Genomic DNA, 18,599 nt, shown 5'->3' with positions numbered 1-18,599 from the left:
TACATAAATGATCAGGATGAAAAAAGAAATCGATTAAGCCATGTCTGTCTGTCCGTCCGTCTGTCCGTCTGTCCGTCTGTCCGTGTACACGATAACTCGAGCAAAAATTGAGATATCTCAACGAAATTTGGTATGTAGGTTTCCCTTAATCCAAGGTAGGTTGGTATTGAAAATGGGCGAAATCGGACTTTAACCACGCCCACTTCCCATATAACGGTAATTTCCAGAAATACGAAAACTGCGATATTTTAGTAACTACTGAAGATAATTCACTCAAAATTGATATTTACAATAATTTTTAGACGAAAAATAAGAATATTATAAATTTTTGGAAAATGGGCGTAGCCACGCCCACTTATGGTTACATGTGTATATCTTGGTAACCGCTGCACCAATTTCTTCCAAACTTGGCACAGTTGTTGGCCTTGGCACAGCATAAAAAACCGCCGAAACTTTTTAAAATCGGACAATAACCACGCCCACATCCCATATAACGGTAATTTAGAGAAATACAAAATCTTCGATAAATCAGTAAATATTAAAGCTAATTTATTCAAAATTGATGCTTGCAACAATTCTTTACCAAGAAATACGTTTATGGTAAAATTTTGGAAAATGGGCGTGGCACCGCCCACTTATGATCACATATAAGTATATCGGTAACCGTTCTACCAATTTGTACCAAACTCGGTATGGTTATTGTACTTGCCACGTGTAAGCAAAACGTTGAAAATTATTGAAATCGGACTAAAATAACGGCCGATTCTCATATAACGGTAAATTTAAGAAATGCTTGAAACTTCAATATTTCGAAATTGAAGGACGCTAATTTACTCAAAATTGATACACCTCGGCTTACCATCTAGCGGAAGGTTTCGGAAGGGTGAAAAAACATATATTTAATACTTGCGCCGGGTATTTAATGTTCGGCTCCGCCCGAACTTAGACTTTCTTACTTGTTCATATTGAGATTGTTTAATTGGTTCGTAAGATATACGTGATTAGGGGCCGTTTTCTAATGTAAGCAGTAAAGTTGCCTTTACTAACAGGGCAGATAAATTGTTCCTCACTTTAAAGTGTTTTGGTTTTCTTATCTTACCGGTAAAAATAAATTTGTTATTCCGTAGAGTGAAACTTCACTACATTCGTCATATAATTTCAAAGGTTGGCAATGTAACATAATCAAATATAGAGCAAGAGCAACTGTTAGCAAAAACCAAAACCTTTGTTGAAATATCTAATATATCTGACTCATGAACCAAAACCAAACCAAAATTTAAAGTTGGGTACAAATTTTTAAAGGTTGCATCGGGTGAGCAACAATTTATCGTTTCGAGAAATTAATGCGCTAATGAGAAAATGAAAGCTTGTATATCGAGACGATAAAATGGCCGGTAATCTAAAGGTTAGATGAGAAAACGGCCCTAAGTGGAACCAATTTTTGTTTTAAGCTGAATAACGGTAAATTGAAAGTATCTCGAAAACTTATCCATAGAATAAAAAATTAAATAGATTTTCGAAATCAGCGAGCAATTTTATAGAGGAATTGGACAGTGGAATCCATTGAACGTTTTTGCTGTAAACCAGTAGATATTATTAATCGATACAGCTGACATTTTTACATATTAATAATATTAATAAAATACATATTAATAATTCCTAACGAATTTCTAAGGCTAAGCTGTTGTAAGTTTTGGCTTTGGTTTGGGCTAAAATGATAATACCACAGCCGATAGTGGTGAGTTTAGATCAGTTCTAAATGTCACTAGGCTTCAGCCTATCTTATTGAACCGGTAACTCACCAAGCTCCAAAGTACTCCTTAATCTAAATGATTCTTAAAATTTCCTTATTTCTACGATTACGTTCGTACCTATATATTTCCGAATATAGATTTTGTGGTATAGATACACATATGAATGTAAAATTAGCTGATTTAAAACCAGCTTACAAAACTAATGATCACTTTGTTGGTTGTCTTAATCTTTCATTCTACCTAATAACTACTACGTGCCCTTTTCAGCACTTTTGTCTATTTTCATCACATTCTCACGCGCATTTCTTGCTCCACCAGCAACGTTGTTTTACCTCGTTGCGTTGGTTGGGGCGCATGCCTCGGCAGCGATACTAAGTGATGTCCAGTCACACCTCCGAGCGGTGATATGGATGGTGAGCGAGTGGCTAAAGGTGAAAGTGACGGGGAGAAGGATGGCGACATCGCGGTCGAAGTGCTGAATCCTCCGGGTGTATCGTGACTGATGGGCGAGCGCGGTGCCATATATTGGCCGCTAGCGTTAACTTGGCCGCGCGTCGTCGACCCGCTTAGCGCTGTGGTTGTAATATGGTGTTGGGGAGTTTGCGGCAGCCGCACACCCACGCCAGCACCGGATAATACTGCCATGTTGATTGCACGTGGCGCCACGTTTGTTAGTAGTGGTGGTGAAATGTGTGTCTTCACGGTGCCTATTGACTGCGCTTGGGACTGTTTACTCTTGGCGCTCGAGGAAGCACCGCTATTGCCGCTATGCACAGACATGTTGTCATCTTTGAGGCGAGCTATCTCAGAGAAGACATGCGCCAGCGGTTGATATTGCGGTCCCCAATCGAGCAGGTAATCCCAGTTATAGCTGCCGGTAAGCTCTTCTTCGCTGTGCACTATGGAGCTCAATGAACCATTCATGGGGGGACCAACATTTGCAGGTACATGACCGACGGATACATTTCCAAAGTTTATTACTTGATCCACGGTAGAGGCCATGCTACCGGCTGCGGTTGCGGCTTCATCTGTGTTGCTTACACGATCTGATGCCGCACCTGCAACATCGTTTAATTTAGCATAGATAAGGTTGGTGATATCTGATTGGGCGGCAGGATCTTCGTCGTACATGTGCATCTGCAGCGGATGATGCAGATGACCGTCGTTTTGCGAGCTAAGTATACCATCCGCACAGCGGCGGGAAGAGTTCGAAGCAGCACCAGTAGCCTCGCGATCAACAATGCCCAAGCGTGCCAAGTATTCTTGTGTATTCTGCACAGAGGTATTGGATATACGTCCATCTTCTCCATTGCCGCCAGTCGCGCCATTGCGATGATGTAACGGCCCTTCATTGATCATACGTATTTCTTCATCTTCACCATCGTCTTCCGCAGAACCACGCCCACTAGAGCCCGAATGTTCTGAGCCAGAAAGCTCAGATGTCGTTGCAGCCCCTGAATTGGAACTCGTCGCATGAGCGCCATAAGGTGGTATTTCATCATATTTGGGTGGCGCAAATTGCCCCATCGAAGGCGCGACTACTCCACTGCTACCGCTGCTACCCGCCAAACCAGCATTAACTGCACTTAATATTGGAATCGTATTGAAGGCGCTAGGATCGTCGTAGCTGTTTGAAACGCCAGCAGTTTCAGTGCTAAGATGAGGCTTATTCCCATTGCATGGCTTGCGACTGCGCATACGGACAAACAGAAAAATTCCGGCTGAGGCGCAAAGCATTAGTAAAATGGCTACGATTAGTCCCACTAACCAATCTGCTACTCCACTGCCACCTCCAACTGCAGCACCATTGCTCGCTAAATTTTTCGCCGGATCGCCTAAAGGATCTAAAGAGATCTCTACAACTGTCATGTTAGTTAGTGAACCTTGTCTCCCTGAGCCAGCGGCAATGACTAGGCTGATATCACGCCTATCATCAAAATTGTCATCGAGTTTCTTTTTGGTAACCACCGCGCCGGTTGTACGGTTCACCTTGAAGTAAGCATGCTGAGAGCTTAATTGATATACAATACGTCCGTCAGGTCCCCTATCACGATCCGTTGCAGACACCTGGCCCACAACATAGCCCAGCTGCAAGTCGCTAGCTGACGGCGATGGCATCACAAAGCGATAAGTGCGCTCCGTGAACTGTGGCGCGTACTCGTCTTTTGATTCAATTTCAATCCGAACCTTAACGCCCACTGTGTTGCCACCGCTATCTGTAGCGCGCAACACAAAATCGTAGCGGTGTCGTTCTTCATAGTCAAATACGGCGTTGGAAGTGACAATACCCGTCTGTTGGTCGACGCGAAACATCTTCCATGAAGGATCATCCAGTCCTACAGCCTCCTGATCGATGGTGTAGTTCAGACGACCGTATCTGCCGCGATCCAAATCGGTTGCACGGGCTTTGAATACGCTGATGCCTACTGGTTCATTTTCGCCTACAAACTCAATATATTCCGTGACTGGAAAATGCGGCACGTTATCATTTTCATCGCACAAACACAAACGAAATGACTGTATGCTGCAGAGTGGTTCCGGCGCACTGTCACAGGCGCGTATCATTAACGCGTAGCACATTGCCCCTGTGTCGAAATCTAATTTGTTGTTCACGAACAACACACCTGACACGAGGTCGATGGTGAACATAGCCTCATCGTTACCTGATGTTATATCGTACACTACTTCGGAGTAAGGCGTATTCTCTAAATCAGCATCGGTGGCCAATAGCTTTGCTATGGAGTGGCGAAGTGGAGCAAGTTCGCTAACCTCAGCCTGGTATTTGCCATTAATGGCGAACTTCGGTGCATTGTCGTTGGCGTCCTCTACAGTAACAAATACATTGATTGCGAAACTTGAGTTGTCCGCTGCTTGTGCCAGATATGGTTGTGATGAAGCGTTTGTATCACTCACCACCAATCGTAGTTTGTATAGATCATTGCGTTCGCGGTCAAGCGACTTAACCAGTACTATAGCGCTCGACTGGTAAACTTCAAAATCTGCATCCTCATTTCCAGAAATTATTTTAAATACTAGCGTACCTGCAGCGCGCTCTGCATGCGCATTGAGTATTTCTTGACCGAGGTGTAGGACGACAGTGCCGATTGGCGCAGCTTCGTTGATTTGGGCACGATATTGTGTCTGTAAAAATTGGACATGTCCATTATTACTCTTGCTGTTGCATACACGCAAAACCGTAGCGGTTTTTAAGGGCAGTAAGCCACCATCTTGCGCGGTGATAGTCACATAAAAGTCGGTGGTAACACTGCCGAGGCGTGTCATATTCACAAACACTGCTCCTGTCCGTTCATTGATGCTAAAACCACGCAATAGTGGTTCAATGCTATAATGTATCTCGGAGTTGTGGCCTTCTGCATCGGCATCTGTGGCATTGACAGTAATCAGTTCGATGCTTTCAGAGGCTGCGTATGTGCTGATTACTTGCTCGTCGGGCAGAGTTGTTGCATAAGCTGGCGGCAGCTGGGCCTCAAAAATTGGTGCATTATCATTCTCGTCGCTTACGCGAACTGTCAATATGGTGCGTACTTCATGGGCCTTGTCCGAAGCAATTATCTCCAGTTGGTATTCCTGCTGACCCTCATAGTCGAGATACCGCTTGAGTGTGAGCTTTCCGCTGTAGCGATCTAGTGCAAAAAGAGACTTGTGTAGGAGTTGTTGGGTGTCGGATAAATCGGCACCGAAGTAATATGTGAGGGATGGGTAAGTGTCTACGTCATTTGCTGAAACTGTGGTGATAACTGTACCCAATTCAGTACCTACATAAAAAGAAGAAAAGAAGTAAGAGAAAAGAAAAATATGATTAAATATGAAAGGTGCCAAATTTGCTGAAAATATTTGTATTTCTGATTATATAACTGTAGTTTTAACGACTATGTGGCGTTTTTATTCATCGGTATTTGCGGTAATTGTTCTAACTGTTATGCCGAAGCCCTACCGGATTAATTTATAAAATGTTTCAAATGGCTGTCGCTCAAAGAAATTTATATAATGGCTTAAGCCAAATCCGTAAAACTTGAAAACCGAAACTTTTGGACACCTCTACAAGTTCTTTCAGACTGCGATTTAGACATGGAAGAGAAGGCCGACATCTCAAAGGAAAAAAACCAACCAAAAGTTTTGTACCACCTATCAAAGTGCTGGCAATTAGTAGTGAATATTTGCTTAAACTTTTCACTGCAAAATAAATTAAACACGTCCCTATTAAGAAAATATCAATCGGTGTTAAAATTATAACGTGTTCGAGCAAACTAAGAACCAACTGAGAGGAAAAACTGCAGTTTTTACACATGGTTCAATAACTGATCGTGCATTTAAAGCTGTTATGCACGCCTTAGAAAACAAAAGTGCTGTGGTGAAAATTCGAATTTCGAAATCGAACTCTGTGGTTCTAAAATTCGGATGAAATCGAGTTTTTATAGAAAAAATCGAATTTCGTCTTAATTTGCAAAAAATGACCTCTGCAACTTTCTTCTTTCTGACTAAATTTGGCATCACTGTGTGTGGCACCATATATAGGCAAAATACACCATTGACTAGGTCGGCGCATCGCGAGTACTTTCGCCGCTGTATGAGACCGTCTATGCGAAATACACGATGGGGATATGTGCCAATCGGTAACTTTTTTCCGTGGTGAGACAGGGTGAAAAAATTTATTATGGTGTAAAAATGAATTAATTTTGTGGTGGCACAGTGGTGTGACAGTTGAAAACCCTAACAAACGCTCGTGCGAAAGCTGTATTTTTCTGTGTTACTGAAATTGTTAAAATATATATTTATATTGTAACGTACGCTTTCTTGTGTTTTTTTCAGCTCCCATTTTGATTTTCACTCTATATTTCAATGAGCTAGGTAAAATTCTGACGTTCGTATTCACCATGACATATGTAAAATTTTTAGTTTGATCCGTCAAAATTTCCTATTTTCTATCACAGGCTCTGAGACGGTCTGCGCATCTCGGAAAAGTACCTGCGATGCACAGACATACTTATAGTGTATTTTACCCATTAGTTTCTATGGAGTGTAGACGTCCGCTGATAAAAATGAAGGAGAGTAAACAGTTTCTGTCAACATTCTTTCAATGTAATTTTTTTTAAATGTCTGCATGTTGTATGGCGAACTGTGTTGTATGCGCATCGCGGTGAAAGTATCGATATTTTCGATGCAGCGAACGAATTAAAATTATACAAGAAAATGGAATATTGGAACTTCGATAAATGTGGTGACATGCAATAATGTCAATGACATTATTACAACCGCCAAAAGTGAAATAATGTCAATTGGCATTAAGTCACTTTGGAATTGATTCACCCTCTAAAGGTGAAATATGTAATGTATTAAAAATAAATTTTGTTATTTCGACTTAAATTCACAAAATGAAAGTGTGTTTATGTCATCGAAAATATAGCATGTGTATTGATGTCATTGACATTAATTCACTTTTCATTTTTGTATTAATGTCAGTGACATTAATTCCATTGACATTATTGCACGTCACCATAAATGTTTAAGTATTAGCTCACATTGAAATGTATTTATTTAAAAACTTTATCTAATGTTTGGTTTTCATTATGTCAAAATTACTGACATCAAAAACTGCCTTAACTAACAGCTGTTCGCTTGGTGTCATGTCAAAGACTATCGTCAAATTTTGGTGTCCGGTGATTGAAATTTCGTTTTTCATCACTGGTGGCAAATGCGAAGTGAAATTTTTGGCATAAGTCAAAAATACGAGCCGTTTAGCTATGGACAAACTAAAAATGTCGCTTGATATAACTCTTTATGCCCCCTTAAATATCTATTTCGTTCCTTGTTTACTTAAAGACCTCGCCTTAAAAAGCAAAATCAGACATTTCATTAAATAAACATACGTATAATAATTGCATAAGTGTGAAGTATGTAGACATTTCTTTTATTTTGTAAAGAAAGAAAAATAAATAAAATCACGTTATACGTCTCAAAAAATTTGTTTCAATATGCTTGCCTTGCTAAACTTTTGGATTTTCTTCCGACATTTTTTTGAGATATTTTTTTGAAAAAAATACTTATCGTTGGCTTAGTGTGCAAACGTGCTAAGTCCATTTTTTTTGTTTTTCAGGACGGACAAAAAACTGTCTACCTTTTTTGGTTGTTAATATTTCCCCTCATCAAATGCAGTTTTCTTCCTTAGTTCGTCTTCTTTCAGTAGGTACCAATAATCGGCCAATTTCAAAATACAGCTATTGTAGACGTATATGCTCTTTTGGGACTTACCACATTTTCTCTTTACGATTTTGTTCTTATAATGTGGACTAAGCACATTTTCTATCAACCTGTCTTTCATTATTTTTTTATTGTTAAAAGATTTAGTTGTTTATTTTAAATATATTTTATTGGTTTAAAATGAATAATAACCTAATACAGTCTTATTTCATTGCTGTTAACAAAAATAACTATTTTAAGTCGTAAATTTATGTACCATTTACATAGGAAAATAATTAAAAACAGGGACCGTAAATAACAGATACTCTTTTTCAACAGCTAACTTGGCCAGATATTTTTAAGTCGAAAATAAAAGTCCTTTCCTAATAATAAACAAACAAATTAAACAAGTTTGGTATCAACTGAAAGAGGACTAAAATAGCTTTAAAACTGAAATGTTTAAATGAGGAAAGCCAGCAGAAAGCCAGCTATCGAAAAATATTTAAATAAAAAATGTTTTTTAATTACCATAGAACAAACCTTGGGTCAGGTATATGGGCAAATCAAAAAAATAGGTACACCTCCAAAAAAAATTTTTATTTTTAAATTTGTGAGCACACCTATGTTTTATATATCATTTTATTCGTATTCTCTAAATAAATAGATTAATATAAGTGTAATTCATTTTCATCAAGTGCTTCAAAAGTTAGACGAGGAATAAACATGAAATAGAAAACAAAAGAATAAGCTGGGTTCAAATTACGTTGTTCAAGTTGTAAATTTTGAGCAGAGATTTTGAAAGTTGAACTCACTTAATTGGGCCGTTCTAAATTCAATGGCATCCCCCGTTTTACCAGATTGGCTCCGGTTTTCGAGATAACGGTATTTGAAAATTTTATTAAGTTTTAAGTATTTTATAAATAACTCCCTCAGTTTTGAAGTTATTTTACAAAAAATTTTCACATAACGGTTTTTTAATATTACCTTAATTATTCCTTAAAATTATCGAAATGTCGAATTATNACCAGATTGGCTCCGGTTTTCGAGATAACGGTATTTGAAAATTTTATTAAGTTTTAAGTATTTTATAAATAACTCCCTCAGTTTTGAAGTTATTTTACAAAAAATTTTCACATAACGGTTTTTTAATATTACCTTAATTATTCCTTAAAATTATCGAAATGTCGAATTATCGACTGAAAGTTAGCTGCTCCCCAAAGGAGCAAGTATGGAGCAGTACAAAAGCAAAGTAAAAAATACATTTAAAAATTTTTAACAATGCTCAGAAATAAATATCATTTTGAGTAGTAACATAAAATATTTTATTTTGAAAAAAACTAATTTATGTACAAACATGTATGTATGTATGCATATATTTTCGCNATTTTCTTTTGAAAAAAATTAATTTATGTACAAACATGTATGTATGTATGTATATATTTTCGTATGTATACCACATAGAAAAGAAAAAAACCATGTTTATATGTAAGTACACTTAATATAACCATCAAATGGTTTACAAAAACGCCATTCTTTTATTAAAACAAAAATATAATGTAAAAATTAAAATTTGCATGCATCGCTTTTTAAATGCTTTAGTTGATGCGCTCACCTAGGACTTCTTTGGGACCAGCAAGGGAGCGCTTCTTTCTACCCAACGGGGCCAGAAGCGCTCCAATAGTTCTTCTGGAGCGCTCCATATTCAGCAGTAAGCGCTCCCTTCCTAATTTCACACTTCATTGTATTTTAACATTGTGTGTCATTAGAAAGAAGCGCTCCCTTGCTGGTCCCAAAGAAGTCCTAGGTGAGCGCATCAACTAAAGCATTTAAAAAGCGATGCATGCAAATTTTAATTTTTACATTATGTTTTTGTGTTAATAAAAGAATGGCGTTTTTGTAAACCATTTGATGGTTATATTAAGTGTACTTACATATAAACATGGTTTTTTTCTTTTCTATGTGGTATACATACGAAAATATATACATACATACATACATGTTTGTACATAAATTAATTTTTTTCAAAAGAAAATATTTTATGTTAAATACTACTCAAAATGATATTTATTTCTGAGCATTGTTAGAAATTTAAAAATTTATTTTTTTACTATGCTTTTATACTTCTCCATACTTACTCCTTTGGGGAGCAGCTAACTTTCAGTCCCGTTAGGTAATGACACACAATGTTAAAATACAATGAAGTGTGAAATTAGGAAGGTAGCGCTTACTGCTTAATGTGGAGCGCTCCAGTAGAACTAATGGAGCGCTTCTGGCCCCGTTGGGTAGTACCATTTTTGTGTATGGATTGTGTACGTGAGCACTGTTTTTGTGTATGTATTATGTACATGTTTATTTATAAACGTATGTATACTTGTATTTGTACGTGTTTATTGATATATCTGTTCTGTAATGTTTTCGGATGGTACTAGCTGTTACTGCCAATATAAAAATATTTTGTTAAGAGGCAGCGAGAAAACTGTTTTCGGAGCAAACCTTTTATTATCGAAACATGCCTCATTTATAATGTGACCAACCGTACTTTTTTAGGAAGTACGGTACTTCCTTTTTAGCTCTTGTACTTCGTACTTCAAAGTACAGTCAAATGTACTTCTTTGCAATATTTTGTACTTCAGGTCCTGTACTACTCCGATCTTCTGGACGATCGTCACATGGCCTGGGCGATAAATTCGTTCAAACCATTAAACTATCCGGGGACCGATAGCATCATACTTGTGAATTGCGTGAGGACCGGGTACATCGCCAAGGCTTCAAGGGTAGTCAGTGGTGCGTTCATCCCGAAGGCCGGAAGAAGCACTCATGTTTCTCCTAGGGATTTTAGGCCAAGCAGTCTGTCTTCGTTTTTGCTAAAACCACTATATAAATGCTTATTGCAAGGTCTTTGGATACCACCCTGCACACATTGCTAAAGTGGTCAGAGGAAGCCTTCACGCAGTAGGTGCCTTCGCAATATCGATAGGCCTTCAACAATGTCACTCGAGAGGCAATAGTCAAGTGTATTCATAATCTGGGGGTGAAACCTTATTAGGTGGCTTATCTACAACTCACTTTGTGACAGATCTGTCGCGGCGGAGTGGGGCGCAGAGACAATAGGGACACTCCGCATGGTGGTGTTCTCCCTCCTCTGCTCTGCATTGCGGGTGTACACGACCCTCTAGAGGCACTGGAAAAAGTGGGATTTCGGGTGATCGCCTATGTAGATTTTATTTAATGAACGATTTCCATACACCCTTTTTTATGCCTCAAGGTAACCTGATGCAGGTAACTAGGTTGGCGATCAACGGCGGCCTCGTAGTAAATCGGAACGGGCCTTGTTTACCAGGAAGTACAATATACCCGTTGTGGCCCTTCCCTCGAGTGGGGTTGTTCGTCTGCGGCTCTCCTACAGGGTCAAGTACTTAGGCTTGATCTTGGATAGAAAGCTATCGTGGAAGCCTAACGTTTATTAAAGGGTAAAAAAGGCGTATGTGTTCTTACACTGCTGTAGGGGAGCTATAGGTCAAAGGTAAGGTCTCTCGCCCAAAGTAATTCATTAGCTCTATGGAACCAGATTTAAGCTTATCTTGTTACACGGAGCCCTTGTCGGGTGGAACCCGCTAGAGAAAGCTACACTTGTAAATCATGAATTAGTGGAGCATTAGTAACTACACCTAAATTGGCGCTGGTTTATGGTGCTATGTTATGGGTGTTTGTATGGGCTAAATTTCCTGTTGAACATTTAATCCTCACAAAGCTTTGGTTTTAGTCCCCAGTTCCGACTGAATATTTGTTTAAATGTGTAATTGGCTGTATAGGCTTTCTCTACGCGCCTCCCTATATTTGTCTTCCAGCTCAATTTGGTGTCTAATAAGACACCCAAGTATTTAGCCTCGGAGGACAATGTGAGAGTCGCTCCATTAAGGAATGGAGTGCTGAATTGTGGTATTTTTGTTTTCTTGGTAAACAACATCAGTTCCGTTTTGCTAGGGTTGATACCCAGGCCACTTATTGTGACCCAGGCGTTTAGCCCGAGCAAAGCAACTAATAGTTGAGGGGAATAGACCTGATACCGCCCCCACTAAATCATCTGCATATGCTACTACTTTCACTCCACCTTTGTTGATATGCAGTACAATGTCGCCACGACCAATAATAGCGGAGACAGAACTGCCCCTTCGGAAATGCCTCTATTTGTATAACGGGATAGCGTTACTAAACCAATGGTTGAAATTATGATTCTGTTTCTGAGCATTTGTTCGACCCACTCGCATATGTTGTCAGATATTCCCACCTTCACAAGAGGTCAAATAATTGCTTCGGTTGTAATGTTATTGAAGGCCCCCTCAATGTCGAGGAAGGCCGCCAACGTGTACTGCTTGTAATGGAGTTATTTTTCTAAGGTGCCTACAACTTCCTTCAGTTTCAGTTGGTCTGCCCTTAATGTATGCATGTTGAGCTTTGGAAAGTTTGGAGGTTCCCAGAAAATGCCCTATGTGTAAGTCTAACAGTCTTTCCAATACCTTTAGCAGGAAAGATGTAAGGCTTATTGGTCTGAAGCCTTTGGCTTTTTCGTGATTTCTTCTTCCCGGTTTGGGAATGAAGACAACTTTGACCCTTTAGCAGCTTGTCGGAATGTATGTAAAGCGGATACTGGCTTTGTAGAACCTTTCCAGCCAGGGTACCAAGGGATCCTTTAATTTCTGAAACATTGTCGGCAGGATAGGAATATGATCTCTTTTATTTTTCCAAACAAAAAGTGTAACTCAGAAAAAACATCGGAAACACGATTTTTGATCAAAAGTGTTTATGGCAGTTAAATTAGGGTCAAACACTGGTAATCTGAGGATATTTTTTCAGCAGGAGTAAATTTTTTTCAATACCACAACAATACTCCTTTTTATATACTACAACAAAAAGAAAGTTATCACACATCAACAACTTTTACGCTAACATCTCAGAAAGCAGTTTTAATAGAAATGCCCATTATTGAATCAAACTCCTTGATTTTGTATTTGTGTATTTTTTCTTTATAAAAGAATTGAATACTTTTTAAACAGATTTTCAATATAAAGCAAAACCTTTTTTGCAAATTTTTACATTCGTAAGCATAGGCGTACGCAGAGCATAATTTAGGGGGGGTGAGATTTGTTTAATTAAATTTTATTAGAATTGTCAAAATATGGATATTAAAAATGTAGAATAATTTACCTCCTTAATACCACATTAACCGATTTCGATAATTCTTTTTATGGTGCATCAGGGATGGTCACATCCTAATTTGGTTTAGATCCGATTATTGGATCATGAAGAAATTAACGGTTATCTTAAAGTTTTGCATAAAAATTGAAGTCGGTTTCGTTTTTTGCTAAAAAATTACTTGTTTATTTAAACCAGAACTGCTCGCTGCATAAGCACTTGTAGCACATTTGTTTTTGTTTTGCCCTGAAGTATAGGCACATATACAAATTTACAATGTAAATATAAACAAAATTGTTATCGCCCCCCTGTATGCCCTGTCATATAAACACAATTCATATGAAAGTGCCTGAGTTTCATATGGAAGGGCAAAGCAAGCGCCCTTCCATATGAAGCTCAGGCACTCCAGTAAAATGTACAAATTTACACAAACAAATATAAAATGTAAAAACAATAAAAAATATGTCAGCACTGAAAAAAAAGTATATTATAAATTGATTTAATATTCGTATATACTCAAAGTGAAAACGAAATTTATTGAAAAAATACACGGCGTTCATTGAAGTGTGGAAGCACGAGATCCTTTTTGCAAAAATTGTGGGTGCGAAGCGTAGTGTATGTTGGGCTTTGTAATTATTAAACGAATGACGAAATATTACGTGCAACGCCATTGTGTAATTTGCCACCAAAACTTTTTGGAAAATTTCAAATTTCCGGGGGTGGGCAAGGCCGAGGCCGAAGAGATCCACATGTAAATTCTAAATGCTACAAAGAGCCACACAAAAAAATCTTATTTTTACATAAAATTATTATGAAGAAGGAAAAACATTAATTTTGTTATTTATTTTTATCTGGTTTTACGTCAGTTAAAGCCGTTCGTAACCGTTCTGTTAAATGTTGGTTAGTCAATAGGTACGTTCGTTCAAAATCTCCGCTAAAAGATGTCCAACAGCAAAATTTCGGCGAAATGTCATCTGTTCTCTCACAAGACAAATATATCCAAATAATAAGCGACCAGAAAATTTCCAGAAACTTGGAAGTATGAACAGCTTTTAGAAATTTTGTTTACATTCAAAAGTATAAAATTGACAACGTAAGAAAACAAATCTCGAAGTCTTATCCTGACACATTTCCTTCCTTCTTACAGGTTTAATTAGTCGCATTTTACTATTTAAACTTCCAAACAGGGACGGAAAATAATTATTATTTTTTAACTTTTAACCAAAAAAATCAACGTGTTGTAAGCGTCGAAAAATAATTTTAACTTTAGTCCCATATTTATATTCGTACGTCTTATTGTAATCTATAATGATTTTTATTTTTCGAGATTAAGCAATAAAAATCAAAAGTAATAATTAATATCTGATTTATATTTTTTCGATCAAAGATAATAATTAATATTGATTTTTATTTTTTCACTTAAGAGTAATGATTATTAAAAAAACACAAAAGCTATACTAGGGTAATATCCGACATATCCTTTTCAGAGATAGCGACACTCTAATAAAAGGAATAAGTCCCAAAATTTGCAGGTCAAATTTCCGTTTTTTCTAAGTGGAAAAATAAAACTCATTAATAATTATTATCTCTGAGCAAATAATAATTATTTCCGTTGAGCGAAAAAGTAAAAATCATAAAATAATCACTAAATGTTGACTTAAATTATTCAAATGCAATTTAGGGATTTGCGTAAATTCCAACCAGCTGTTTTCGATCAGCTGTTTTCTTGTTGGCCAATTGCTGTTGGGAAACATTTTTTGCCAGCAGAAACTAACAGCTGCCCCTCAAAACGAAATGTCACTTCGCTCTCTCAATTTCCCCTACATTGCAAGTTTTTTGCGTACGCGTACCTTCAATATTTAACAGGCACGCGAATGCAACTAATTGTGAACGGTATTTTGACTTTACGAATTTCATTGTAGAGTACAAAGACTCGTAGTTATACGTTGTACCAAAAATTTAAAATATACGGCACGCAGCTGTTTTCAACAGCGGATATTTTAAATCTGGTACTTGTTGCCGGAATTCAAGCAATGGCAAAGCTTTATGTTGCATTTCCAGTGCCTTATCTTCTTTTGATTCCCAAACCTCCAACCTTTCTGCTTTCGCTTTTCTTAAAAAGGAGTATTTCGGATGTTGTAAATTCACCATCAATTATGTTACATAAAAAAGGGTTTATGAAGTATGCAAACGTACATTTAAATAATTTCAAATCGGCAAAACTTTTTTCAACATCTGCTTTTAAATCATGTGCAATATTTTTTTCTAGCCATGGAAAATGATGAAATATTCTTTTTTTGAGATCATAAATAAAAAGACGTAGTTTAGCTTCAAAACTTAAAATAATTTGCGATAAAACAAAAACATTTTTATTCTCTCCATGTAGGGACAAATTCAAGTTTTGCAAATGTTCCATCATATAGGTAAAGAACATTAAGTCAGAGAGCAAATTTTCATTCTCCAAATTGCAGGTAATGTTCCATCTCAATTTGCGTATGTGTATATAAAAAGGACAAAATAAAAAAACAACACAATGGAAAATATCCAGCAAAAAAAAATATGTAAATATTTTAAAAAGTAAAAAGAGCCAAAATGTTCTAAGCAAAAAGAAAATAAAAAGAGCCGCACTTTGCTAAGCAAAGAGCCGCATTTGGCTCAAAGAGCCGCGATTGCCCACCGTTGGGATATAGAATTCAATGTAAATCCCTGGGAGCAACATATCGCGTAAAGTTGATAGGATTGCAGACATTTTTATAACGTCAGATTGAAGAAAAAAGAAATTTCGCGACTTTGAGAGAAAATTTCAACAAATATCCGTCAAACTTCGCGAAAAAATAAAATATAATTATAAATTAAGGTTCGATAAGCTCCAATCTCATGCCCACACTTGATGTAAGGTGCCCTCATTAAATTTTATTGCATATTGCTGCAATGGTGCTGGCATTTATTAACACTTTAAAGTGGGTCTTTTATAAGCGAAGACTATCCCAAGATACGAATGAAAAAGTAAACATTTAGCTTGAAATATGATGTAAATATGTGCAAGGATTCCTCCTCCCTTGCGGCCGCTGTGGTGTAGTGGTAAGCAGTGCGCGCTTCCACTCCGCAACGCATGGGTTCAAGCCCTTGAAAAAGCAACATCGCAAAAAAATATAGAAAAAAGGTTTTTTCTTAACAGCGATCGTCCCTCGGCAGGCAATGGAAAACCTCCGAGTGTATTTCTGCCATGAAAAACAGCTTCTCATAAAAATACAATCGCCGTTCGGAGTCGGCGTAAAATTGCAGGTCCCTCCGCTTTGTATGACAGCATCAGGGCGCCGCCACAATTCAGAGGAGAAGCTCCGCCAAACACTAACATATGTGTAAGCGCCTATCTATTATTATTATTATTCCTCCCACTAAATTTGGGAACTTTTCAGCCACTAGGTCGCTATCAAGCAGCAACCAGCAGTTTACCAAAATTACGAAATTGATGTGAATACACCCAAAGTTTTAATTTATCGCATACATTTTTGGAATTGGTAATTGATCATGAATTCATAGAAAGAAACTTACAATGAAACTTTGGAATTCAGGGAGGGGAAGGGGGGGGCGGTTGGGGGGTAGAGCCCCGCCTAGCCCGTACTTGCGTACTCCCATGCTCGTAAGTTATTTTATTCTGGGGTCCCATAGACGTATACAAGTACTAGGTGGCTGTGTGAAAATTACGTTCGCATTCTGAAGTGGTCAAAAAGCTCGTTCTCGTGGAAGCTGATGTTGAATTTCAATTACACTCTTGGTATTGTGATTCTAATTCCGGAACAATTTCGTGGTAATTGCAATTTTTTTCTGATATCAAGTTGGCCATTTCTAATAAATTTTCTCGCTGGACTCATATCTGAAAAATATGCACAAATACATCTCCTGTCCTTTCACAAGCCGCACAGTGTGCTTTCGGACACTGCATGCGAATTAATCGTAGCGCTTTCGACAGAAGCAGCATTTTGATACGAAGCAAAATGGTTTGGAAAGCTAAAGTAAATCCCTTTCAATTGTGGCCATTAAGCCATTAATACAATCTTAAAAAAATTGGTCAAAAGTAGTGTTCTTCGAAAGAAACATGCAAAACCCACGGGACTTATACCGAAACAAAAAATATAAGACTTTTTTTTTATTATACTAGTATATGAGATTTTAAGACGAGCAACACGATTTCACTGTTCAAAATTCGAAAAAAAATTTTAACACCTTAATTTAAAAAATGCATTATTTATTGCATTTTTTCTATTTGCATGTAGCTGTGCATCTTTCAATCAATTTTATATCCCTCGAACAATAATTGCCATTCAAGACCTTTTGAGCCAAGGTAGAAGCCTCTAAACCCTCTGAGAGCCAAGTTGTAACAATTTTAAACCAAACTTCGAAACTGCTGTAGTAGTTTTTACTCCGTAATTAGAAAAAAATGCGTAAAATGTCGAATTTTCGAAGTTTTACTTCAGAATCGTAATAATTTACCTCTCAAAGGGCCAAGGGACCTACCTTGGCTTAAATTAAAGGTCTTGAATAGCACTAAACTGACTTGTTGTTCGAGGGATATAAAATTGTGTGAAGGATGCACAAATGCATGCAAATCATAAAAAATGCAATACATAATTCATTTTTTAAATTAAGGTGTTAAAATTTTTTTTCCAATTTTGAACAGTGCAATTGTGTTACTCGTCTCAAAATCTCTCCAAAATCTCCAGCGGAGCTGCTGTATTTTAATTCGATGCATTATGCCCATGTCGTTGTAAGGCTCATACAGCTCATCGTTCCATCGTCTGCGATACTCGCCGTCGCCAACGCGTAAAGGCCCGTAAATCTTCCGCAAAATCTTTCTCTCGAACACTCCAAGAGCCGCCTCATCGGATGTTGTCATTGTCCATGCTTCTGCGATATATGTTGACAGTTTGTTTGATGACAGGAGATACTTCCACTTGTCCTCGTTTACCACCAGACCCATTCGCTTTGCTTCCTTATCCAACTTGGAGAAGGCAGAACAGACTTCGCGGTATTTGTTACCGACGATTTCGATGTCATCGGCATAAGCCAGCAATTGCACGCTCTTTTAGTAAATTGTTCCTGAGCGGTTCAGTTCTGCAGCTCTTATTATCTTCTCGAACATCAGATTAAAGAAGTCAAATGAAAGGGAGTCGCGCTGTCTGAAACCCCGTTTGGTGGAGAACGGCTTGGGAGGTCTTTCCTAATACTGACGGAGCTGGTGGTATTGCCCAACGTCATTTTACACAGCCGTATGAGTTTTGAGGGGATGCCAAATTCAGACATAGCGGCGTATAAGCAACTCCTTTTAGTGTTGTCAAAAGCGGCTTTAAAGTCGACAAAGAAGTGGTGAGTGTCGATCCTTGTCAGGCGGGTCTTTTCCAAGATTTGGCGTATTGTGAATACCTGATCTATGGTGGATTTTCCAGGCCTAAA

General features: G+C 37.9%; 1 protein-coding gene across 1 annotated transcript in view; it reads right to left on the bottom strand.

Annotated features, from left to right (window-relative positions):
* Nucleotides 1-1,459: 1,459 nt before the first annotated feature.
* Nucleotides 1,460-18,599, bottom strand: part of ds (dachsous cadherin-related 1) — a 389,037-nt gene continuing 371,897 nt past the window's right edge. The window contains exon 7 of the mRNA XM_017630280.1: nt 1,460-5,530. Within this exon, the coding sequence (XP_017485769.1) occupies nt 2,040-5,530 (3,491 nt within the window). The 3' untranslated portion in view covers nt 1,460-2,039. The remainder of the gene's footprint in view (nt 5,531-18,599) is intronic.

Source organism: Rhagoletis zephyria, unplaced genomic scaffold (genome assembly GCF_001687245.7).
Source record: "Rhagoletis zephyria isolate East Lansing unplaced genomic scaffold, Rhagoletis_zephyria_1.1 Rzeph_scaffold_00087, whole genome shotgun sequence".
Lineage (NCBI taxonomy): Eukaryota > Metazoa > Arthropoda > Insecta > Diptera > Tephritidae > Rhagoletis > Rhagoletis zephyria.
The sequence above is the reverse complement of the archived record's forward strand: the minus strand, read 5'-3'. Positions and strand labels throughout refer to the sequence as shown.